Source organism: Xenopus laevis, chromosome 6L (genome assembly GCF_017654675.1).
Source record: "Xenopus laevis strain J_2021 chromosome 6L, Xenopus_laevis_v10.1, whole genome shotgun sequence".
Classification (NCBI taxonomy): domain Eukaryota; kingdom Metazoa; phylum Chordata; class Amphibia; order Anura; family Pipidae; genus Xenopus; species Xenopus laevis.
The window spans coordinates 97,344,547-97,372,198 of NC_054381.1; the positions used below are offsets into that span (position 1 = coordinate 97,344,547).

The following is a 27,652-nucleotide window of genomic DNA, read 5'->3' on the forward strand; positions in this document are numbered from 1 at the left end:
AAAGATCAGGCAGCACTCCAGAAAATGGATAAACAGTGTATTAAAGTTTTCCCTTGTGATAGGTGCAGCGTCACAATGTTTTGTCATTCCTCCCTTTGTTATGTGCTTGTCACAGAGACCTTCACAATGCAACCTATGCATCAGCACCTGGCAAGAGATTTTTTCCAGATTTCCTCTGCTGACTGGGATAATAAAATTAAATTTTTTAAATTTATGATTCATCTACAATAGCAGAGTGTAATGCTGTTTATCTGTGGGTCTGTCTCTTGTGTTAATGCACATTGTTAATTAGCCCAGCAAGCCTGTTCGTGCCCAACCATGTAGCAACTTATTATTATTACTAGTTTATGCTGTGCTTTGTCAATGTTATACTGTATATTCAGTTGGGTGAATTATATAGTATTTGTGAATCATTCGGTTGTATTTTGCTTCCTCTTTGTTCACTTTTACCTTAAATTAAAAAAAAAAATCAAACATTAAAAAAAGGCAGAAAAACAAATAACAACAAATACAGCTATGGATAGACATAAAACAGTTTTTCATTATATAACACAGTGCTTTAAAGTACAGTACCTGCATACAATCACATTTTCTTTGCTAGCATTGCATTATCTGATGATATCTTTTAAATTGGGCTGCAGGGCTGTAGCATACAAAGAATTCTAATGGTTACACGGATGGCTATTTATGCTGAACATCACAGCCAATCAAAAGCAACAATAGCTTGTTATTACATACATGTTGTTATAAGTACAGCTCACTTGCCACTGCCCAAAGCCTGAATTGTAACAGATAAATGAAATTACACCAGGTAATAAATGTCATATTTTTAATATTTCAGAATCAGTAACAGATCCCCCATATGACTAAAACAGGGGTGGTGAAGATTGTTTTTTTTTTTTTTTTTTTTTTTTTTTTTAGAATTTTTCTATTTATATATTTAAGGCAACAGACTGGAGTCATAGAGAACACAGCAAAGATACATATTAAGCACAGATCTAATTCAGTTAAAAATACAGGTAAAATATTTGGGCTATTAAAGATACAAAATGTTTTCTAGGATAGACATTTGATGGAGATACAATTAAAAGACTAAGACGTTGACATACAGTCTAAAAATTCATGACACACACACTGACAAAAGCCATATACCATGAGTATAACAAGGCTAGATGGAACAAGGCTGACAAAGACAACCCCAAGGGTGACTTTTTTTGACACCAGCAAATAGATCCCTAAGGGTAGGGAGCTGAAGTAAAGTAACCCTAACAACCAAACAAACACACGCACTGAGGTTTGGCAGATCAGGGAAGTGCAGTTCCACACTGTCCAGTTTTGAGGTATTGAAACTGGGTCATAATTGGAAGGCCGGTAAAATTCTACCACAGGAGTAGTATTCAAAGCAGGTGAGCTTTCCCTCTGGACCTCCATGATGGTAATGACAAGGCAATTGGTAGAGGTGTGGGATGGGGTGACAAGAGTTGACAGACGTTTTGGGGTCAGAAGCAGCTCTGTTGGGTTGTCCCCAACACATTTCCCTCTTCCACCACATGCCAAGTTCAGTAATATATTATTGTCATCTGGAAGGCTGCTGACTACATCCTCAGGCAAACGGGTCTCAAATCTGCAGAAAGGGCACACAATAACACATTGTGCGGATTCTCCACAGTCCACCAGTTTGTAAAGGCATTTGGCACATACTCTGTGACAACAGCCAAGTACCTTTGGTTTCCTCTGCCTCAGATTGTAACGGTTGTAGCAGATCTTACATTCAAGCTCTTCAGAGTTCAGATTGGGAGACTCAGAATTATCTTCAGTTAGCTGGCCTGTCATTATGTCTTTAGATGAGCAGTAGGAATGTTAGTGCAGGTAAACACAAAGCAGAACTCATGTACAGATCCTCTGAGTCTCCAGCTTGGAAACGAGCTCTCCCACCCTTACACTACTGCAGGGGAACTGTTGTTGAGATGTTGCCGGGATATTCATTACTTTTCTGTTTCATGCAGCATCTCCCACTAGGTTCTGAAACAGAGGATTTCACATGGTTAGATGCATTCCCAGTGCATTAGCTGTGAATCTAACAAAGGAAATTGCAACTTGATGGTGTTACTGGAGGCTTCCAGCTAGTAAAGCCCTATCATGATGACAATTGCATTTGCTCCATAGAAAGATTTGTCACATGTTCTAACTAACATCTCTTCTTCTGTTCTGCTACTTAAAGAAATTAATAAAAAGAAACCCCTTTTTCTATTTCATCTAAATGGCCTAGTTCACCTATTCAAACCCCACCATTTTCTTACAGCATACCAATTGTACATTTTTTCACTTTTTTAAATTTGTTTTTCTTTGCCACCTTCCTCACATGTAGTTTTTAAATATACATTTGTTTCATTTTCATCCCTTTCATATATATTCTGTAAAATAGTCTCTCACAGAGCAAATGTTATCCATACATTTATTAATAGTGAGCAACCTAGATTACAGAGATTATAATAGAGGAAGAAAACTAAATTCATGTTTAAAACCTACATTTTAAGTTTAGGTGGTTTTAAGGCATTTGTATTGCCGAGGATACCAGTGAGACTCTGCAGGCATTTACAACACTCATGTAAGATAGGAAGGTGGACTACCTGTATGAAAAAAACAGGCAGCCATCACTTTGAGAACAGCGGTCATGGGACCAAGCTGTGGGCCATCAGTTATGCTCTCATGAACTTGAGAGTTAGGAACACTTAACTGGTAGAGGCAATGTAAAACTTTAGTACAGTTGTACAATGTACATAAGAGCTGTGGAGACACGTCAGACAGCAGAATTGTAATAGGACCTTTTCTTTTGGAAGGCTATTAATGGTTCCTATTCATTTAACTGTGTACTTCTGTCTGGGAAGGGATGCCTACTTTGTGCTATATGAATTTGATCATTATACAAATACTATTATATATAGTATACATGCTTGTAATTTGACATTAAGTACACAGATTCACCTCTTCACTAGTGCTATGCCCTTATTTCCTCATTAGACAATTCCAAATGTTTTTGTAGCATCTTGACAATGGTTGGGGTAAGCACACAAACAACTAGAAGGATTGACAATTAGGCATCTCTGGACTACATCACCAAGATCCTACCAGTGAACTTGACGTTAAAGGAACAGTTCAGTGTGAAACTAATAACTGGGTAAATAAATAGTTTGTGCAAAATAAAAAAAAATTCTAATATAGTTAGTTAACCAAAAATGTAATGTATAAAGGCTGGATGTGTAATATAATAGCCAGAACACTACTTCCTGCTTTTCAGCTCTCTAACTCTGAGTTAGTCAGTGACTTAATGGGGGGCCACATGGTACATAGCTGTTCAGTGAGTTTGCAATTGATCCTCAGCATTCAGCTCAGATTCAAAAGCAACAGATATGACCCATGTGCCCCCCCCAAGTCTCTGATTGGTTACTGCCTGCTTAACAAGGTAACCAGTCAGTGTAAACCAAGAGAGCTGAAAAGCAGGAAGTAGTGTTCTGGCTACTATGTTAGACATCCAGTCACGCCAGCCTTTATACATTACATTTTTGCCTAACTAACTATGTTATAAACTGTTTTTAGTTTGCACAGCCTATCTATTTACCTAGTTTTTTTTTTTACATTGAACAATTCCTTTAAGGACCGACCAACCACTAGTCAGCCGCAAAATGATTTATGCCACCTGGTGACAGGCAGATATACACTGAAAAGTTGTGACTTGGAATAGGTGAGCTGTGTCTGGAACAAAATCGCAGGTCATCTGCAGTGCTATTTAATAAATAATTGAGCGGCTGGACTACATGGCACTCCAATTGTTGTGTTATTAGAGTTATTTGACCAGAGATGCTGGCACCTGAGACAAAGAATCAGATATAAATTAAGGTCTTTAAAGATCAAGATTTACATAGAAAAATAGTGCATCAGAAAACTTACTTTCTCCCTCCAAATAGTTTGTGTCAGACAAGCAGAATATAAATCTGTGTAAATTGTCAGCACTCACCCAAAGTATAGTATTAGGGTGCTGATATACAGGGGACTTCACATTAGTTGGAATTGCTGCATCCTTCCGCATTTTCGGGGCAATTACCCAGGATCACAACATGTCATTTGTTTTACATGTGGCGCATCATGGAGCAGGTATTGTTGGGCGCTTCATTGTCTGCGGGAGAGTCGATGAAGCGCCCCCTTGTGAGCAGGCCTGGAACAAGGGGTAGGCAGAAGAGAAATGTACCTAGGGCCCAATGGAGGGGGGGGGGGCTAAGCACATATTGTTTCTGTCTGACTTTACCTTGTCCAGGCATTCATCCCCCACCATTCGCTTGTCACCTAACAACAATACCTGCGTCTGACAGGGCCAATAACATTCAGTGCCCATCACACAGTGCTCATATCCATCAGCTCATTCAGGAACATTACTGATTTTTAGTCTTAAAAATAAAGTCTTTATTCATACATGAGCTATGACCTGGATAGCAATGTGTTGGACCTTAATCAAGCTTGGTAAAAGACTAAACAGGTCTGAGTAAGGCTGCCTGGGCCTCTTAAAAGATAAAAGATAATACTTTTTAGATCTTTTAATTCTCATTTTCTTCTTATTCTTTGGGTTTTTGTGTATAAGGGTTACTAAACACCTCTGTTGCATTGAGCACAGATATAGGATTGACAATAGTACATAGATTTTTGCTAAAATGCTGGTCATATTAACTTTTGTGAATTATTTTTAGTTTTACTTTTCTTATGTGGCTAAAGAGACTGGCCAGGACAGCAGCACTCAATTGTAGAGCATGCAATTAGTTACCGAATTGCTTATAACTGCAACTGTTACTGTTTACCTATATCCTTAACTCAGCTAACATACTTTTTATTACTATGATACTCAGATACTTTTTATTACTATGTAATGGATTGCTTGATGACCTATGTAATATACCACAGGGAAACTAGTGACTTGTTCAGTGTTCACTTAAGCGTGAAACGTCTATCAAATATGGTGTTTGGTCACTGGAGGATTATGTAATATGCTGCAGTTGTGTCAGAGAGAGTTGCTCATTGTACTTTTGGGGAACCAAGTGAGGTGGGGGTGTTAGATAAGTATCAAGTTTCAACTTTCAGTGGTCCTAAAGCAAACAAAACACCACAAAAGTCTTTAGCTGGCCGAGTCACAAAATAATCTATCTAATCTAAGGATGGTAATTGTGTGTCAGACTGGATCATTTGCTGTCAGAAAAACATACTGCATGGGCATAAGAAAGAGCCAACAGTTATCGTTAGTCAGTGAAACATGCTTCATGTTGGGTACAGACCTATGCAGATGGAGTGCTGTAGTTGGTGTAGTTGTTGTAATGGGGGGTGCTGTTCTTGGGGGCACAGAATCAGTGTTGTTAATAAAAGGTGTTAAATAAAGAAAAATCTACAGTTACCAGGCAAGCTTATCACAATGCATTTAGTTATTATATTTCAATATGATTGTCAAGGGAGATGTACTAATCCATATTAATAAATGACAAATTACAATATTTATTTCTCTCCTTACTCTGGCCTTCAGGGGGGGATTACTGTGGAGAACTAGCTACTAAAGTTATAGATGGTAAAAATAAACATGCCTTCCTTTGTTTCTTTAGCAAGAACCTCAGCTCTTTCTGCAGCAACAATACAATTTCTGAAGAAATGGACAACTGAAAAAGTTAACTCGTTAACTTCCAAAGGAAAATTGCTCTTCACTCTGGCACTGAAAACAGAATATGCCAAATGGGGGAAAAACACACTTCTGCCTAATAGCAGCCAAGATCATCCTTCGGTTATAAGAAAGAAAGTTTCTTGCATAATTTTAATAATTCATAAAACAGCACCTCCCATGGCCAATCCTCAGGAAGATACATGCTCAGAACCAAGAACCTCTTAAAGAGCCAGTGGAAGTCGCAGTACACATAACTAGACCAGAACCCAGCATCACCAATTTCCTTTAAGTGCCTATGACAGGTTAGTATGGAAAGAACACATTCAAGATAGGCAGTACAGGTGGTAACAAATGAATATCATATAGAGTTCAGAGAGATTTCCCCATAAAATGGCAATTGTTCCAAGACTGGTAGTAAAACAATAAAAAGAATGTACTGGTATGCATACAATAGAAAAGTTACTGGAGGCATAGATGATAAGCCTAATTGCCTCCTCAACAAAAAAAAGTTTCAGAAATAAAAGAAAGATGAAACTCTGTCCTTTAAAAGCTTTAAATAGCTCAACTATGAAGGCCATTGAACTAGTCATATACATGCATCTCTAGATATAAAATATATTTATTTACAAAATGCCATCTTACCAAAGATACTTAAGAGAAATCATCATCAATTCACAGCTTTCCTGGTCTGCTTCAGCACTGAGAGTATTAACAAAGACATTAGTAGTGATGGGCGAATTTGTCCCGTTTCGCTTCGCCATGAATTTCACAAATTTCCAGCGAAATTTGCGAAACTGGCGAAAAATTTGTGAAACATCGATTTTGCCGCCGGCGCCCATTTAAGTCAATGGGCTTCTGCTTACTGTCTAAATTGGCACCGGAGGCGAAAGGGGTAAATTTGCCGCAAATTCGCGCCTGGCGAATAAATTCGCCCATCACTAGACATTAGCAGTTAGCAGGAGAAGACAAGAAATTGAAGAGTTTCATTTGAATAAAGAGATAATTATTTTGTCCTTCTACACCAAAGAATTACAAGGAGATATGTTTCTGAGCTGTAAACTGGAGAGCTTCTGAAAAAACAGCTAAATAACTCAAAAACACAAATGATAAAAAATAAAAAACAATTGCAAATTGTCTCAGAATATCACTCTCTGTCTATACCATACTAAGTAAACTCAATGGTGGACAGACCCTTTAATACTACTGAGAGTTAAATAAACTATGACCAGAATACTTCTCACAAAAGGAGACTGAACCGAAAAAGACTGTAAACTTAATTTCTGTAGGGAACACACTAAACTGTGCTCATGAACATGATCATAATAAAATAAAAGATGGTTATCCGCAAAATGCTGACAAATACTCAGAATATAAAGGAATACTAGGGGGCACATTTACTTAGTTTGAGTGAAGGAATAGAGGAAAAAAAGTTCAAATTTTATGGCTACTTCGACCATCGAATGGGCTACTTCAACCATCGACTACAACCTTCGACTTTGAATCGAACGATTCGAACAAAAAATCGTTCGACTATTCGACCATTCGATAGTCGAAGTACTGTCTCTTTAAAAAATTCTTCGACCCCCTAGTTCCCCACCTAAAACCTACCGAGGCCAATGTTAGCCTATGGGGAAGGTCCCCATAGGCTTCCTAACAATTTCCTGATCGAAGGAATATCCTTCGATCGATGGATTAAAATCCTTCGAATCGTTCAATTCAAAGGATTTAATCGTTCGATCGAACGATTATTCCTTTGATCGTTCGATCGTAGGAATAGCGCAAAATCCTTTGACTTCGATATTCGAAGTCGAAAGATTTTACTTCGACAGTTGAATATCGAGGGTTAATTAACCCTCGATATTCGACCCTAGGTAAATGTGCCCCTAGTTGTGGTATAAATATACACTGTTTTCTCTAGCATGTGTCTGAACAAATCGGCCCTGCAGCATGTGTGCACTATGTATATGAGTAGGAACTACTGTATAAGTCCTTTTAAATATGAATCAAATCTGCATCTTCATCACAAGGTGGCAAACCAGGTAAAACTGCCAAGCAAAGTCTTATTTTCATTACTGCAGGAAATAAGAGATCATTTCATTAAAAGCTGTGTTTCTGCAAACCAGGAATAGAGCTTAGAGCCTGAGAGCAACAATTACATTATTATCTAATAATCAAAAATGAAAAAAACACATTTTCTCGCAAATCGCAACCTTTACCACTGCAGACTCACATAATTGCCTTGGTGCTGAGAAAATTAAATATCTGAAGCTGCTCCTGCTGGAAGAATTATCAAGGACAATTAGCATCACATTTAATTAGCAACGTGGAAGTTTTTCAATGATGCTACAAATGACTAAAATGAACTTAATGGGATGCCAGAAAATACATGACAACATCTCTAGAAATGTTAATACATCCACTAGGTGGATTGTAAGGCTGTACTTGACTTTTGTGGATGTTTATCAGTTTGTTTAATTTAATTATTCTTTATCCTGATATCACAGGTGAAGTATCTGTTATCCAAAATAATTGGGGGTTTCTGTTTAAGTAATATTCCCATAGCTAGAAGCACCTTACTTTAAGACAACTTAAAATATCTACAGGTTATAAAATTTGCTTTGCAAATTTCAGAATCATTTGGTTTAATAGGACTGTATTAAGGAAATGGTTTCCCTGTATTTTAAAGCTTTCTGTATGACAGATCTCATACCAGTTCAAAATGCTTGACAATGTACCTTATAGAAACAAAATAGTTACTGATGCAATAAAGGGTGGCTCCACGGAGATGTTACCTTGAGGTTAGGTAGGGCATATTTATGAAAGCAGTACAATGAGCAAAGTGCAGTTTATGGATGCAATGCACACACAATGTTCTTCAGAATTCCATTGTAATTGTAGATACATGTCAATTTATATCACCACAACTGAAATGCGATGCCACAATACTAATGCAAAGTAATATCCATTTTCATAGAGCATTTTATTTCCCCTGTGTTTGTGTTGAAATTACATAAATTCCAGCTCAGGGCATTTGCATCCAGTTCATTTGGTGCACATCAATAGCAGCTATTAACCTAAGCATTGCTCCCCACAATAACATCAAGTTTCTAGGAATATGTATGGGCACAAGCAGTGTCGGACCTGATGGGCCCCGACCCTCGTGGGCCCCCGCCGGGCCAGACCCCCTCTAATAGTATAAAAATTTTAAAAAAGTTTCTGGCGATGCGCATCGCATCACCGCTTGCGCATGCGCATCGGCACTTGCGCACCGAGAAGCGCCACTCGCGCATGCGCATGGCGACGTTCGAGCGGCGCAGTAGAGGGGCGGGGGCCCTGGACCAGCAGTCCCGGTGGGCCCCGGGCCCCCCAGTCCGACCCTGGGCACAAGTACCTTTTATGTATAGAGTAAGTGGGTTCATTTATAAACACTGGGCAAATTTGCACCTGGGCAGTAACCCATAGCAACCAATCAGTGATTAGCTTTTTTCAGCCAGCTGCAGGGAACACTAAAAGCAAATATATGATTGCTTGCCACCGGTTACTGCCTAGGGCCAAATTTGCAAAATGTTTATAAATGACCCCAATGAATGCCAAATATGCAAACTAAAATTTATAAATTATGTATGCAGAAACAAACTAACCCTGAGTAAAGAGACTTAGATACTGTAAAATATACTGAGGAAAGGAGGAAAAAATAACACATAGGGGCAGATTTATCAAAGGTCAAGGTAAATTTCCTAATGAAAAGTTTTCGAGCTATTTTTTTGGTGTACTTTCGACTAGGGAATAGTCCAAATTCGATTTGAATTTGAAAAAAATTCAAAAATTGTACTGTCTCTTTAAAAATTCAACTTTGACCATTCGTCATCTAAAACCTGCCGAATTGCTGTTTTAGCCTATGGGGGACCTCCTAGAACCTATTTGGAGTCAATTGGTGAAATTTGAAAAATCAAAGTTTTTTTGGGGAAAAACTTTGAATTGAATTCGATCGAATGCACTATTCCTTTGATTGGTACAATTCAAATTCAGCCGAATTCGGACCCATTCAATCGAAAACGGACCTATTCGACCAAAAAAAACTTCGACTTAATTTCGGTTGGTCTTTTTGAATTCGAATTTTGAAGTTTTTTCAATTCGAAATTCAACCCTTGATAAATATGCGCCATAGAGTAAAGAAAATACGATTACAATATCCATAGAGTGAGCAGAGGGAATTGGTGTGAAAAGGCAAAAATGTATGTGAATGAGTGGCTAATGGTGGTTGGGTAGATACTATGCACTTTGTTTGTGAGGGTTACAGACATAACAGAGGACACACCATTCAGGGGTATAGTTATCAAATGCTGAAAAGGTAATTTATCAAAATTCATAATTCATAAAATAGGTGATAGATAGTAATGTGGACAATTGTACTGTAAATATATATACTCCTTGAGTATAGGCATAAAGTATGGGAAAGGGGGAATGCACCCTGAAGGTGATTTTGATAATTTGACATATGTTTATTGTTCCCCCCAAATTAATATATGGAGATAAAAAAACAGCTTTAGCCATCAGCCAGTGATTGACCATAGACCCCTGCGACAAAAGGTCATAAAGATCTGAATGTCAATACAAAAAGTTTAAATATAACATCAGTTCCATGGGAGGAAAAAAAAAGTTCTCTGCAGAGAAAAAACATTTGATTTGTACCCAATGGGGCAGATTTACTAAAGGGAGAAGTGGCCGTCGCTAGAGAAAATTAGCCAGAAATCCCATCCACAAGGACATCGCCAATTTACTAACAGGCGTAGAGGACAATTCGCAAGTGAAAGAGTACATTGCTAACAAAGTTTTGTGCCCATCGCCAGGTGAATTTTCGTTCAGGTGAACGATCAATACTCGCAAATTCACTAATGTGCGAATTTACAGAGCGCTATCTCTTTCGCCAGAGTTTCCTTCGCCAGCCTAGACCGGGCAAACGGATAAGATAAAGCTACATCCTCCTCAATCTTATGTCAGTGACATCATATCCTGTATGCTGAAAAGTCATAAAAAATATTTAAAACACTGGCATTTTTATATCATATTTTAAAGCGGGATTGTCTTTAAAAGTTGTAGCTATGAAAATTTTTTATTTTAACATTTTTTTTTACCATTTAGAGGGGCATGCCACTTTTGTTTTAGGGTGGGCTCATGCCTAGGGCATTAGTGGATCTCTTTTGCCTTTATTTTGTTTCCTTGGCACTTTTAATATTAAGTGGCCACTTCAAACATTTGCACCAACATCTCTAATCTATACGACCTATATATACCCACCCAATTCAAACTGACCTAAGCGTAAGTATACTAACGAAGTTTTGCTAGGCAGAAACAAGCGTTAGCGAAAGTTTGCTAGTAAATGTTCACACTGATGAATTTACATTAGCGAAACGTCACCAGTGTTCAGCTGCAGAGACACAACTTTGAATTTTAGTGAATTAGCGAAGTAGTAGCAAATTTGCGTCTAACAAAGGAGAGAGAAGTGTGGCTAAGCCTTCGCAGGCCCTTCTCCTCGTAGTATGCTAACTTGCATGACTATGTCTCAGATTACTTCCTTTTTTAGAATGTAAATGTAATTTCACCTTCCTTTAGGGTGCCTTTGAACCTAACATTGCATCTGTCTCCAGAAATAGACAGAACTTAATCAGAGGACCAGTGCTTCAAGTGAATGCACAGCTCTCAAAATCACAATCCACCAATGATACAAGCTGAAGTGCTCCCTGTATGGGCCCTAATGGGCAGAATTTTGCATCTCTTTCTGCTCCAGCTCTTGTGCCTATAGCATTGTTAAATCAACCCTTCTATTTGATGATAATTTGGGTGCTATCTATTTATCTATGAAATTATTAAATACATAATCTTATTATTAAAATATTAAGTGATGTTTAATAAAACCCTTAAATGTAATAATATCCAAAGTAAGCATTCAAAACGACATCAAAAATGTCTGCTATCCTTCAGCAGTAAACAAAATGTAATCAGCTTAGATGGAATTCCTGAGAGCTGAAAGAATTTGCTAAATCACATAACAATTAGAGGTGCCTGGCAAAGTAAAACCCGAAGGTGTGCATGACACGAAAAAATATAATTTGCAGAGGTCAGTCATAAAATGAACAAAACAGTATAAATGAGCTTGTACTGACAATCTAAGTGCTTTAAGCATAATAGAACATTTTATCAGCCATGAACCTACACTTTAACTCTTTTTCACTCAGAGCCTCTTCACAGAAAGCCGGTTATACAAACTGTTCTACACTTGAGTAATATTTTTCACTACTTCTTAATTGTATTCCACCCTAGAATGAATTCAGTCACGTAGTTCAATACAATTCTTATTCTACTGTTCTACTGATAGCTAAACATTGCGATAACAAATACCGACAAAGATGTTATTTATGGTTTAGAATACAGATGCAAAATCACTCTTGATATGTTGATCTAGATAAGTAATCATTTTATAGGTATGGGGCCTGTTATCCAGAATGCTCAGGACATGGGTTTTTCTGGATAACAGATTTTTCTGTAGTTTGAACTTTCTGGATAACAGGTTTCCAGATAACAAATCCCATACCTGTATCAAATTCTAGTTAAATATGTTAAGTTATAAAGCTACCATTGTACCATGTGTTAATAAACCAAATGTATGTGGACACCTGTCTGGCCAACATCACATCCAAAACCATGGATATTGGTATTAAGTTAGTCTTCTCTTTGCAGATAAATCAGGGTTTTTCTTTACTCTTCTGAGAAGGCTTTCTGCTAGAAAATGTGATTTGGTTCTATTTATCATTAAGAGTTTAGGCACTGATGGCGGACAATCATGCCTGGTTTGCATCAGTTTTCCGATGCATCCCATAGGTGTTCATTTGGGTTCAGGTCACAGTTTTGTGCAGATCAGTCAAGTTCTCCTGTATCTCTGCAACCCCATTCTGTAAGGATCTCACTTTGTGCCTGGGGTTATAATCCTGCTGAAACAGATAAGTGCTTTCTCCAAACTGTCTCCAAAAAGGAGGAAGCACAGAGTTGTTAGGAATGTTAAGATGTTGTAGCAGAGTTGTTAAGATGTTGTAGCACCTTGCTTGGCAAAGATCGGTGTGGCTAAAACTAGCCAGTTCCGATAATAAGAAAGGGTGTCCACATACTTCTAACAATATAGTGTGAATCCTATTTTCAGACAACTATAAACCATAAATATAATGTGTATTCAGAATAAAGGTAATGCAGTAAGTAGGCTGAGGAAAGAAAAAATGAATTCTAATCCAGAGCAAGGCAAACAAAACCCCCAGGGAGTCAACTTCAAATTCATCCCTACAGGCATAACAAATTTTTCCTGACCCAACACAGATTATTGTCTATAAAAGAAAAGGATTATTTTGGCAGGAGAACTTTGAATAGATTGCATATGAATTAAGGGCACTAGGGGGGAGCAGTTAATGGACAACAAAACAATAGATGCCTGCATGCTTTAGATATAAAGAATAAAAGAGTAATATAGTAAAGAGAATGGGGGGGATTTGGAATATATCTAAAGATTACATGGGTAGGACTACACAGGCATTTTCAGTGCGATCCGACGCACTGTGACAAATCGCAAGCGATATAAATAAGGTAAGTGAATGCATTGTCGGATGAAGTCGCATCGTTGATCCGATGCAACACGACTGTCGGATGCAGACAGGTAGCTTTGTGTGGCTTTAGCATACAGGGGTTTATTTAAAGCCAACTCAATGTATAGGTTGCTATGCAAGTACAAAGTGTGGATTTTAAACAAGCAAGTAGCTAGGGTAACGGAGATTAGAGAGCAGAATTGGCATGAAAACTTTATAGCATGCATTATGTAGGTCAATATAACCTTCAGACATGTTATGGACACCTATAAAATGTCTGCAAATTTCCAGACAAAAAACTAACAAGAAGTTACTGTACAGCTAAGAAAGAAAGCGTACCACTAACCCATACTGTATGACTTACCTGGTTACAAACTGCACTATGTTGTGATGGAGACACTTCAATTGTTGCACAATAGACATGCAAGCATATATATGAATATATATCGTCTGCTAGATGCCAGAATTCCCTTGAATGCTTTTCTAACATTGCCAGTTATTTCCTGTACTGCCGTGCAAATAAACTCATTTCGAAAACCTATTTGAGAATATTTTAGAAGCAAACAGAAACGTTACCTTTCATTACATTTCCACTGAATCATTAAATCAATGAAAACCCTGCAGACCTTTACAAGGTTGATTGCAAATATTTAACCTATGAAGCGCAGTCATGTACTTTAACACCCAGTATGCTCTCTGAACAAAATGTCACATAAATTGTGAATCACAGGGTAACTGAATATAAAATACACAAGATAGCATAAGGTGAGAAACCAGTAGTAAAAGTCTGAGCAGTATTTCTTGCAAGAAAAGAATGATTGCTGAAGAACATGAGCAATATGTTCCTTGCAAAAAACACATTTTTTGTCTTTGATTTGTTTTGGTTGTTTTACACATGGCAGACATAGATTTATGAAACAATCGACAGCAGTCTTAATGGGGTTGTTCACCTTTGAGAAAACGTTTAGTATGATGTAGAGAGTGATATTTGCAATTGGTTTTATTTTTTTATTATTTAAGGTTTTTGAGTTATTTAGCTTTTTATTCAGCAAATCTTCAATTTGCATTTTAAGCAATCTGGTTGATAGGGTGCAAATACCCCTAGCAACCATGCATTGATTTAAACAAGACTGGAATATGAATAGGAGAGGGTCTGAATAGAAAGATGAGGAATACCAAGTAGCAAAAACAATACATTTGTAGCCTTACAGAGCATTTGCTTTTTAGAAGGGGTCCGCATTGCCCATTTGAAAGCTGCAAAGAATCAGAAGAAAAAGGCAAATAACTATAAAACTATAAAAAATAAATAATGAAAACCAATTTAAAAGTTGCCAAAAGAATTCGCCATTCTAGAACATACTAAAAGTCAATATCCCTACAAGCCGTGGAGTAACTATAGAGGAATCAGACCTTGTGGTCGCTGGGTGCCCAGGGGACAGGGGGGATAGCTTGAGAGAAATCCCCCTTCCTGGCTGCTATCCGAAACGCAAGGGGAGGGAGCAGGCAGGCTGGGGGATAGGGCTGCGGAGGGTAGGGAGCAGGTGTGTATGGGCTCTGTTGTGCCCTGGGCTCCTCTGAACATTTTTTTTGCAGGGGGCCCAGTGAACTATAGTTACCCACTGCCTATCAGTATAGTTTGATCTGTCAGGTCTTCATTATAACAGTGCACTGGGTTATCATCATGCACAGCAGAGAATTCTTAACAGAATTAACAGATAGGCGGTTGTATGTATACATATTCTGTATGCTTCATTATTATAAGTCCAACTAGAGGAAGTCAAAATGTAATATCAGAAATACAATTCACATATTATAGAGATACTGACATCAGAAAATAACCTTTTTTATCTATCATAACATTGTCTTTGAATGCTATTTAGAATTATGCCAAAAAAGTATTTGTCTGATGCTTTTACTTTACCTTTCTTACTACCCTGTTCCTCTATGAGGGGGCTGCCATATTTGTGCAGCAGGAGCCCGTTAGCATTAGAAACTCTTACCTGACAGGTTAGGAAGGGACAGTCAGGTTGGCAAAACAGTCAGGTTTAGGAATCTCAAGTGACAATTACTTACAAAATCAGAACTAAAAACGATCAACATGACCTATAGGGAACTTTTAGAGGCAGATTTACTAAGCTCGAGTGAATAGTTCGAATCCAAAAATATTCAAATTTCGAAGTAATTTTTTGGGTACTTCGACCATCGAATTGGTCAAATTCGATCGAATAGAACGATTCAAAGTAAAAATCGTTCGACCATTCGACCATTTGATAATCAAAGTACAGTCTCTTTAAAAAGTCTTTCGACTCAATACTTCGCCAAATAAAAATCATTCGAATCGTTTTTATTGTTTGATCAAACGATTTTGATTTGATCGCTCGATCGAACATTTTTCTCTAAAATCCTTCGAATTCGAATATCGAATTCGAAGGATTTTACTTTGAGGGTCGAATTTGAGGGTTTTTTAAACCCTCAAAATTCGACCCTTGATAAATCTGCCCCCAAATGTAGATGAATATTTTGAAAAGAACAATTTTAGTGTCAGTATCACTTTAAGCACAGGTAAGGAGCTAGGATACACTCAGTAAAGAAAGAATTGGGGTTAAGGTACATTTAGAAAAAAAATATCTGAGGGGAACAAACACAGGGTGGCAGGTTTTTCATAATTCAAATGTTCTCATTTTCAGTTTTGAGTTTTCAAGATTTTTTGCATGTAATAAATCTCAAAAAATCATTGGAATCTTCAGTTGAAGGTAGGAAGCAATTCCTATCTTGGCCCAATACCCATGTTAAACTTGTAGCAAGATGCCTTGCCAGTGATGTCCATAAATCTGCCTACATGGCTAAATGGCAATTAAGGAAATCATGATGTCATAACGTAGATTTACTATGCTACACACCTGCCACTTGCTCTGCCTTCAGTCTTTTAAAGCAACAGTATCTACACCCATATCTGCCCTAACCTCTAACCCCCCACCCCCACCAGACCTCTCCTGTATGTGTCACACACTGGCCATTCCAGGTCAGCCTTGAAATAAAAACCACTAATGTACAAAGATTTGCTTACTATTGAAAGACAATACAAGACCCACCCAATCAGGCATATCTTTCTGCACCAGACTACACATGACAGCCTTTTTCCTCACTCCTACAATTAAGCCTCCATGCCTTAAGGCTAAGGCCACACTAGGCGATAGCGCCGCGATTTGACTCGCGGCGACTTTTCGCCGCGACTTTTAAGCCGCAATCGCTGGGGAAACTTTTGCGCTGGCGTCTATGGGGAATCGCGAAAAATCGCCAGCGTAAAAACACACGCGGCGATCTTTTCTCTACTGTCGCTCGAAATTGCCTCGCTAGGTGATTTCGAGCGACAATAGAAAAAAGATCGCCGCGTGTGTTTTTAAGCTGGATTCCCCATAGACGCCAGCGCAAAAGTTTCCCCAGCGATTGTGGCTTAAAAGTCGCGGCGAAAAGTCGCCGCGAGTCAAATCGCGGCGCTATCGCCTAGTGTGGCCTTAGCCTAAACCCATTGCCTCTTATTGCTCACCTGCTAACCTTTCTCTTATCTCTTCCCCTTTAGCCCATTAAGGTTTTCAATCCTGCAGTATACACAACACAAGTCGTTGAGTGACAGAATTATTGATCGTGACTCTTTTGTAATGTTCTTTTGCTAATGCGGTCTTAAAATATGACTGGTCCCCAGTTTCTGACAGGAAGACATACAATAGTAAAACACAATAAAAATTATTATGAGCCTGTATTACTAACACATCGCCATTCTGCAATTGTTAAAATGCTTAATATTTTTTAAATGCAACTGTTGATCTCACACACCAAACTAGGGCGTAAGAGAGAAATGTAAAAACAATCATAAGGAAGAATTATTGCATTGCTTTATTTTAAAGCAGGTTGCTTTCTCAGAAACACCATGCCTTGAATGTATTGCATGGCTTATGTACTTTCAAGGGAAAAGAATGGTGGTAGGATGCAGGCCAGCACTAGGATTTAAAATTTGCCTAGGCATCTCATTTACACATTGACCTAGTTCCCTTCTTCCTCCAGAAAGAAAACATTCTTATCCAGAGGATTCTAAGAGGGCCATGTAATAAAAGGTGCAACGTGTGCAACAATATTGTCAAATAGCAACAAATCATCAGGTAGCATTTACAAGCCACTTGTTTAAAGGAGAACTAACCCCCCCTTGCTACCCCCTACCCTACATAGCCCCCCCTCTGCTCCCACCAACCTAGGTGTTACCTCCTGTAATTGCCCCTAATGCTTTAATGAACTCTTCTTGCAGAGTCAGCAGAGCTCACAGGTGCCATCTTCTGGTTCTTCATTTTAATATGTTACAGAATGGCTAGGGTAATTTGGACCCTACCGACCAGATTGCTGAAATTGTAAACTGGAGAGCTGCTCAATAAATAGCTAAATATCTCAAAAACCACAAATGATAAATAATAAAAACCAATGCAAATTGTTTCAGAATATCCCTCTTTACAGCATACTAAAAATTAATTTTAAGGTGAACAACCCCTTTAACAATCTTCCTGCTACCAAATCACATGGTTCATTCTCATAGCTATGTTTTTGCACCTTGGCTGCTGATGCTGTTAATTACTCCCACTAAACTATGCCTTGCACATTTTGCTTGTATTTGTAAAGAAGCCCTATCATTATATATTTCCTTCAAGGCCCACTATAATTCTTTGCCACCTTGGCATTCCTTTTTATTTACTACTTGTAGTATCTTTGCATTTTGTATTTAATGGTATTGCAGTCAATAAACTAATTACTAATACCTACCAACAGGTGGCTGAGTTGATAAGTAAGCGGGTTTCTCATTTTCTCTTATTTGTTTGTCTGAGGAAGATACTGGTTTTGGGACTGAAATGAAACACAACAAAATACAGTATTTGCACTTTAAGTCTAGTGCCACTGAACATTTTTGTTTTGTTTATTATAGTTTGCAGCCACGGAGGACATGAAGCATACAGCAAGTGAATCTGTTTTGTGTGGGGATTCATTATAATTGGCATCCAATCAAGTTCAAAATTGCCTTTTTTTCATTTCCTCCCCTAAAGTTTTATGTTCTAAAGCATCACTGACTTCTATCAGCAATGGATTAAATTAATTAATTCATCATGATGAAAATGGGGCAAAGGAAAATGAGTTAACAGGTTTAAAGTAGTGATGAAGGGTTTCCCTGACCAGCACCCGACCCTAACCCGCACCCGATTCCGGGGGTCCTTTTATAGACCTGTGCCTTCCTCGCGGGTGACGTCACAATGATGTCACAAAAGGGGCGGAGCAGGCAGACGTGACACTATAAAACCGGAACCCGGAAGTTGGATGCCGGCATTTGAAGGTGGCGGCGGGTAGAGCAGGAGAAAAGCTCAAGCCGCACCCTCCCGCCACCCGAGAGGAGCACTGCGAGGTCGACCCGAACCCGCCCGACCCGCGGGTATCGGGTCGGCCCGCACATCACTAGTTTGAAGTGTATCAATGCAAATTATTTTGAGTGAGTTATAAAACAGGTTTAGAAAAGGGTTTAGTTCTCCATTAATATAGGAAGTGTTGGGAATTTTAAAATCTGCAAGGAGGGCTTTTTATAAAACCTTCTGTTTAATAGATAACTATCATCACATCTATTTCTATAAACCAAGTGAACACTTGAAAAAGGGCCTGTGAGGCCCGAAACATGTTGTGTGGACTATAATAAAATTGCACTTTAGCAGTTATTCTGCAAGTTTGTTCCTCTGTTCTCCGCTTTCGATTGTTTACAAGATTTGAGGTGTGTGGACGGAGCACCTGTGAGACAGCGGGACTGGCCACATTGCTGCTTTCCACGTGTATTAAAGACAAAGTGAAGGACAAGTGAAAATATTGTATATATTGTTATAATTATATAAGTATTAGCCATCCCTTGGCTTATTTTATTTTATAAATCTGAAAAGTGAGCTTGAGGCATCATTACTGCCTCATAAGCGATGATTCTGAATAGGCTTAACGTGCAGAGCCAGGCATCAATCAAAGAATGTTGGATTCTGACCTAAAAATCCTTTATATATAGATATAACAAAAGGAACTGCCAGCAATGGCAATCTAGGAGAATATACTGTATATACTGTGCTAACAGCTTTAAAAAAAAAAATTCTGCTTAGGGTTACACAAAAGACAAATGTTCAGTTTAATACAGGGTTTATCACTGAAATTCTCCTGCCTTTCAGATTTAAAATAAAACAGCATTTTTATATATTAGGCAATACAATTTTGAGATGCACATACAACATGTTTCAGAACAGTACATCCTGTCCCCTGAGTAAATAACATTGCAATGCGAGTCACACTACAGATCTGATTATTGGCAGCTTTGGCATTTACAATCCAAGTGCAAATACTGCTGGCAGGAGAAAATAAACTGTGGCTCAATACAGGAGATATATTTTTGTAGCTGAAGCAGCCATGAGATTGGAGGCTGGGAACAGCTGGCTTGTGGCCCTTGTTTATAGTATTGGGGGTAGCAGTTTAAACGGACTTCACAGTCATGATTCTAGCCTAATAATATTGGAATTCTAAGTAGAAAAATATATACAAAAAAAATCTATAATTAAAGGAGAAGGAAACCCTTTTGTAAAAAACCCCGTACCCCCCACCCAACGTAGACCCTCCTCCCACCAGGCTAACTGCCCCCCTGGGGAAATGCCCCATACTTTATACTTACCCCTCGTCGCAGATTCTGGCAGCGGACTTCAAGGCATCCATCTTCCGGTTCCTCGGTAAGCTGACTGGGAGATCGGCACTGCTCCGTCAATTTTGGTGCATGCGCAGTTGTCGACAACCGGCATATTGCTCCAACTGCACATGCGCCGACAACGATTTCCCAGTCAGTTTACCGAGGACCCGGAAGATGTATGCCAGAATCTGCGACGAGGGGTAAGTATGGAGTATGGGGCATTTCCCCGGGGGGGGCAGTTAGCTTGGGGGGGAGGGAGGGGGGTCTACGTGGGGTGGGGTAGGGTTGCCACCTTTTTTGGAAAAATACTAGCCTTCCTGTATATTTAGATTTTTCCCTTTAAATAACATTGGGGTCAGGCATCATTTTTACCGGTCAGGCCGGTAAAATCCCGGCCAGGTGGCAACCCTAGGTGGGGGGTACAGCGTTTTTTACAAAAGGGTTTCCTTCTCCTTTAAATGTTTTTAAAAAAAGTTATTTGAGTTAAAGGACATATAAAGCCTACCATTAAGCCTACCCTACCATTAGGATAAAAAGTTCTGCTGGAGTTTAGCACTGTAATGGTTAAGCAGAGCTCAGGAGAGGCGGTTAAGAGAAAAAAATAGAATCAGACAGCTAGAGTTTCTACAGGAATCTCTTCATTGGCTGCTAGACTGGAGGTTTTTTTTAAGTAATCTGAGCTGAAAAGAACTGAACATGCTCATTAGCCAACAGCCAAAGTAAATTCCTGAAGGAGGGGGCAGAGTGGTTGAGAGGAGGAGAAGGAATTCTATGTGATTAAGGGAATGCTGCAGCCTTACTGTTAACCTTTTAATAACTAGAGTTATCTATAGATTTCAAAGAGGCTGTTCACTGATTACATTTGTTTTTGGTGGGGGTTACATGTCCTTTAATGCACATTCACAGCAGCCCCTGTGCTCACCTTCACCACATCCTGCACTGCATGTCCTTCTCCATTGCGCCATCCTGGTGACTCAAGTATGAGCAGTGGACACCCTACAATGATTTGGCTTTGCCTTTTTTGTTTTTGCTCTTCCACTGTTTACCTTAAGCTATTAAAGCTATTGAAGTCCTGTACTGTAGTCATGTAGATGTAATTAATGCTTTCCCTTAGTAAAGATTAAATAATTCTACCATGATTAAGGGAAACATTGAACTGGTTATAGATGGAGTTCAGTGCTCCTAATACGGGTCTAATATTTAGAATCACAGCAATAAAGAAAGACAAGACTGCAGGAAATCAATATGAACCCACAACCAAGGCAATTACAAACACATACAAATTTTTGTATAGATATCAGCATATCTACATTAATTTATACAACAGTACATATTTTTAGGAACATATTAAGCCTATGTATATTACTTACTGTATTGTTACAACATTAATGGAATGTCTGGGCTTGCAAAATTCTAATTGTTGATTTTTTAAATAATAGGGTTAGCAGGTTAATATTATATAATATTATCTCCTATTGTTTTGCTTTAGAATGGAAAATGGTAGAATATGCCTACTGTGGAAGCTGGGTAGTCTTACCATATTCTTGGAGGGAAAAAACAATCACTTTCCTTATCACCTTCCAAAATCCATTTGGTTTTGCCTCCGGGTTTATGTTTTTCCAAGTCGCTAAGGATGTTATCTGTGTGAAGACAAACCTAGAATTACTGTAGATCTTGTTTCACTTGTTAGCTGCTATGTAGATCTTTAATAATAATATCAAAATCAATGGGTATGAAGCAATGTGATGGAGGGAAAGCTGGCATAAATCACTTCCAGTTTGTCTTAATGAACACAAACATCACGGCTTCAGTCAAAAGCAAAAAGAACTTCCAAGGATCCAGTATACACATGCATACAGGTATATGATCCGTTATCTGGAAACCTGTTACAATTTTAATAAAGAATTCCAATTTTTAAAAACAATTTAATTTTTCCTGTATTAAGATATAATTAATCCTTACTGGAGGCAAAACAAGCCTACTGGGTTTAATTAACGTTATCATGATTTTTTAGTAGACCTAAGGTATGGCGATCCAAATTATAGAAAGATCCCTTATCCCCTTGGTCCCAAGCATTATGGATAACAGGTCCCATACCTGTATTATATTTACAGCATATTACCTGTTTTATCCCAAATACCATGGTATAACTTGGTATAATACAGTAGCTGAAATTGAAATATCCCAGCAAAGCTATATTTCTAGACATGGGTCTAATGGGTCCACTGAACCAAGATGGCCTTCTCCATCTATAAATAGACCTACACAGTGCTTTGGTAGATGAGCATTGTAGTGTACCAGCCCCTCTTAGATACACATTGCAGTCACAGAAAGGAGGCTTCTCCCTTCTGACATATGACGTGCGATGTAGTTTTCATTATCATTATGCTGCTTGGAAATAAAGCTCTGTGGGAATAAGTTCCTCTCTGATTCCAGATGTAAGAAAGAGATGATTTTAGAGTTCCACTCAAATATATACTTTAATTTGAAAACCGATATAATGTTGCTTCTTATTTTCTAGCTCTGTATGAGAGTCGGAAAAATCAATACTGAAGTGAAGAGTAACTGTGGCTCCTCCATCTCCTCATCTGCCCATGATCAACATGTCCTGTATTGGATCGTAGGATGGTCTGTTGAACTGACTCCTGATTTGACATATATGCCCAGGAAGTCAGGCAATATGATTGGCCAAACAGCCCAACCAAATCAAGACATGTACAGTAGCATACATTTCCCTATAAGTTGGATTTGTGCCACTGCCAGTGCTATCAGGTTTGACTGAAAGGCTCAGACCAGACAGTGTGTTGTCATTCTAAATTATTTGGGCCAAATGGAGATGTTTCAAAATGACTCTGTGGCAAAATGTCAAAACATGGAAACTATAAATGTTTGATTAGTAAATGCAGAGCATCCTGTGGGTGATCATGAAGCAAACTGCTATAGGCTGGTTACATCATACTAGATCGCATAACAGTTTAACATTTCCTTAGAGGCTCACAAGCTCATTAGGAGCAGTTCGCAAATAGACAATGGGATCCCGATGGAGTAAGAGAGCAAGCGGAGTAGAAGGTAAAGGGAGAGAGTTAGATGGCAAAAGAGAGAACAACTGCATTACTTGTCTAACCCACTGTATTATTTTCCCAATTGCCATCCATTTTGGTTTGGTTCTATGACTTAGTTTGCTGTTCCTATTAAATATTAATGTACACAGCTACATACTAGCCGTCATGTCATGCAAATGGACTTTAGTTGCTGATAGCTGCTACCTGCATTAAAATTGAAACGATTTTCCAGACATGTCTATTTTCTACATTATGTAAATGTCATTACATAATGCTTTTTTTAGGCTTTTTTATCCATCTGATGGTACACTTGCCCATTTAGATAAGTAAAGGATCAGCACAACTGATTTCTGTAATCTCCATTCCTCTTATCTTGAACCTCTTGTTTTACATGAAGAAGGGCACAGTGCCTAAATGTGACCTTCTTTGTAGGTTAGTAGGGAAAGGTTTCCAGAATATGTTGGTGGGTCCTTGCATACCCTTGCGAAAAGAATTCACCGGCACACAGGTAATGAAAGCAGGTTAGACCTTGCTAAGATTTATTGCAGCATGCAACGTTTTGGGGTTACCCCCTTTATCAAGCATAACCCCAAAAACGTTGCATGCTGCAATAAATCTTAGCAAGGTCTAACCTGCTTGCATTACCTGTGTGCCAGTGAATTCTTGTCGCCATTGGATAGTGAAGTTGCTGTTTCCTCCATTTCGCTGTGCAACAGGGGTCTCTGCTTTTTTTTTTTTTGGTGAAGACCAGGGTGTGCGAGTGCTTCCTGGACAGTTTTACTCCTTGCATACCCTTATCATATATGACTATAGGGCAACATATATCTACATGTCTTCTGGTAGTTGTATTTTGGGACCTCCATCTACAGTCGAAGCATCGACCATCTGCAGGGCTGCAATGATGAAAATTAGGGGGGAAAAGTGTGCCATTAGGAAAAGTATCACCATTAGCCTAAAGTGATCAGTACAGCATACGAAAACAATTATCCACACATTTAAACCTGTTAATAAGGCAGGGATAATAAAACACTTCCTGGTCTTACACAAACAGCCGTAATGTAATATTCATGTAAGCAAACACATACTGTGCGTAGTCTTCCACAAAGGGATACTGATACATGGGAGGAGAGTGCAGTTGTAAATCCTATCATTAGGCAGGTTACAGTATACAATAAATACCAAAGCTTCGGGCAACAGTTTCTATAAGAGTATATCAGCAGACAGGCGTGGACTGGGAGTCAAAATAGGCCCTGCCATTCCAAGTACAGACAGGCCCAAACAACCCATTTACCAGCCCAAGCATCCCCCTACCAGCCCACTATATGGTAACTTTCTATGGAACAGCAGCCCCTCTGGCATTTGCCAGAACTTACAGATTGCCAGTCTGGGCCTGCCAGCAGATACAAAATATACAAGATACAAAAGTAGAATGAATGTAAACTAATTAATAAAGGAGATAAAAGTGTTAATTCATGAAGAATAAGGTACAATTGTTTTTTTACACCAAAAAACAATTCATTGTTCCACTTGTAAGAAAGCATTTTTCAGCCAGCATCCTCACACAAGAAGATACAGTTATTGACCAGACAAATCAATAGGTTTGTACTAATCATATCCTGATGGCATATCATACTTGGTGCTGCTGAAAATCAACAACACAATTCTCCTTCATTGACAGGTTTCACATTACACATTGCAACCAAGTGGCACTGGAATTTTCATTACCAAATGTTGGAAACTATGCATTAATCAGTTCATTGCAGGTCTTCTATGAGCACTAAAGGCCTTTTGATTGCTTAGTTTGCATCATTGGAAGAAGTAGTTGATAATGGGAAGCAGTGACATATACTAAATGGGTTTAACTGCTGGTAAGCACTATCTCTCCCTTCTTTTAGTAACTCAGGGAGCTCTTACAATATCAGTGCGATTGACAACCTATTAAGTCTGATGAATCTCTGGGTTTAGCCTTCCATTTTTAATGTATGTGTTGCCCGCAATAAAGACATGGAGTCTGATAATAATATAACTTTTAATGCAGACATTACCATGCTACAATCTGGTGATCTGCATAATTGTTGAATTTAAATATACAGGTATGGGATCCATTATCCAGAAACCCATTATCCAGAGAGTTCCAAATTACAGGAAGGCCATCTTCCATAATCTCCATTTTATCCAAATAATCCAATTTTTTTGATAAAATATTTCCTTTTTCTCTGTAATAACAAAACAGTACCATGTACTTCATCCATACTAAAATATAATGAATACTTATTAGCAGGGCTGGATCTAGGGGTAGGCAGAGTTGGGCAAAGCACGTACCTTCTCCGCTGCCTACCCCATGTCTGGTTCCCGCTCTCCTGACTGCCTGTTCTCTTGCCCATTCTATTTGTGATTCTGCTCGCTCACCGCTCTGATCCGCGCATGCGCGTGTGCCATGCCAATTTGCGCATGCATGCTGCGTAGATTCAGAAATGAGCACACGGCAGTCTGACTGACATCCCCCGCATGGGGCAGTACAGGGCTGAGTGCAGTAGAGAGGGCCCCCAGGCTGGGAGACATGCAAGGGAACAGTGCTGTGTGAATGGAAGAGGGAGCAGTAGGGGTGGAAGTCACACACGTGGGGCACAATCATTGTGATGACAACAAAGGAAAGTTGTGTAAGTTATTTAGGGAAAGTAATGTGAGTGCATGTGCACATGGCAGTCCGCGCACCCAGCGAGATTGCCTAAGGCGCCTGGCCGGCCTGGCCCTGCTTATTATTGTTTAACTGATTGTCTAGTAGATTGGGTATAAAGATTCAAATTGTGGAAAGATCCATTATCCAGAAGACCCCAGGTCCAGAACATTCTGGTTAACAGGTCCCATACAAGTACTACAGTTATATTATGCTGCTCATTACAAGCTTGAAAACAAAAGAAAGCATTGAAAAGTGTATTTGCAAGGTCACTGTCAGGAGGACAACTCTACAGGACACAGTCCTGGACCTAAAAAGCACTGGCTGCTAATTTGAAGTAAGTCACAATCTTAGTTATAATACTTATATGAAACCTCAAATGGGAGTTGCTTTCTGGGGGTCACTTGTCCAAATGACCTGCTGTATTGTATTACTTCATCTGAGAGATGATGATGTGTTCAAATGTTTTACCTGTTAAGGCCATGCAAGCATTCTACAAGGTTTTCTAATGCTCACTGGGGTCTATGGATAATATTTTATCTGTTTGTCAATTGCCTGAAATCTCACAGGTGTCGCTCTTTGGTTCCCAATACAGGAAGCACCTTGCCAGGATTCCTGCTGTTTTGATTGAAGCTACTTTGTAGAAAAAGAGCTTAACCTTGACACATTTACTATTAATATTTCATAGGATGTCTAATTCAGGTGCCTTGTTAGGAACTGTCAGCAGTCAGTGATATATTGCATTGAGATGGACAGGCACAGATGAGCAAGGCAAAGGGCAGCTAACGGCAGATTGTCAAAAGGCTGCAAGTTTCTTATGGTTGCAGAATGTACAGATGTGAAACACAGGACTAACACCCAGCAATAACCCATACATGTTTATATATTTTTTTCATACAAAATGCATGCATTTAGGATTTTTTGTCCAGAAGTAAAATAGTGAAGGGATGGGAGCAGCAATACTGACAAGCATATATATATATATATATATATATATATATATATATATATATATATATATATATATATTTATATATATATACATTAACACAAGCTTTGTTCAAGGATAGGCGTAAGTCTTTGTTCCCACTACATATCCTACAAGCAGCTTTGTGTCCAAGGTGATCATTTCTAGGGAATGTTACAGACAGACCCTGCTTTGTCACTGCTCAGTGTTTATTCTACCTCACATCCCTTCATAGACAGTCTATAAACACAAAAACACCATCAGATTGCAATAATCTCTAATAACCACAATAATGTACTGCATATTCTTCCTGTATATATTTACTAATTCACTGCTTTATTTGCAGCCAACACCCCAAACAAAACACACACACAGACTTATTGGCTGTTTACTGTCAGATCCATTCAACATGTTACTCCAAGGCTGCACTGTCTTCAGCAGTGCACAATACATTTTCTACAGGTAAATGCAGGGCTGGCAGGGAGTCCTCTACCAATCATTATGAGCATGAAAACAGGAGATTTATTGTTTTTGTTTTCTGTACCTTGGGCTCTGGCTGGACAATTGCGCCTTGCTGAGCTGGTCCTCCTCCTTCCCTTGTGTTATCCCCATCAGCAGAGCCTGTATCTGAGAAGTGAAGCTGTGTTACTACTACACAGCTGCAGACTGGGTTGCTCCTTGGAGTCACTATAGCAACAGACCGCCTGAAGTCTCACTCATTCTGCAGCTCTGCCTTGGTACAGAAGCTCGGCCCCCTCCTGAGTTCATTCAAGATTTTCCATTGAGTAGGAAGGAGGGGAGGGTGTGCGGGAGGAAACTGAATCCTGGATACAGTGCTTATTGGTCTGCAGCTGCTTTGTATTGATGTTGCAGTCATCTCCCTGGCACCA

At 38.9% G+C, this 27,652-nt stretch overlaps 1 protein-coding gene across 3 annotated transcripts; it reads right to left on the reverse strand.

Annotated features, from left to right (window-relative positions):
- Positions 1 to 523: 523 nt before the first annotated feature.
- On the reverse strand, positions 524 to 27,652 carry rnf182.L (ring finger protein 182 L homeolog). Of its 3 annotated transcripts, XM_018266586.2 has the most exons (3): positions 27,307 to 27,652; positions 21,594 to 21,696; positions 524 to 2,022 (listed from the first exon to the last, which is right to left on the reverse strand). In XM_018266586.2, the coding sequence occupies exon 3, from the start codon at positions 1,831 to 1,833 to the stop codon at positions 1,093 to 1,095; it is 741 nt and encodes a 246-aa protein (XP_018122075.1). In that variant the 5' UTR covers positions 1,834 to 2,022; positions 21,594 to 21,696; positions 27,307 to 27,652; the 3' UTR covers positions 524 to 1,092.

Excerpts from the sequence above, each read along its gene's own strand:
- rnf182.L (XM_018266586.2), bottom strand. The coding sequence starts at position 1,833 with ATGACAGGCCAGCTAACTGAAGATAATTCTGAGTCTCCCAATCTGAAC.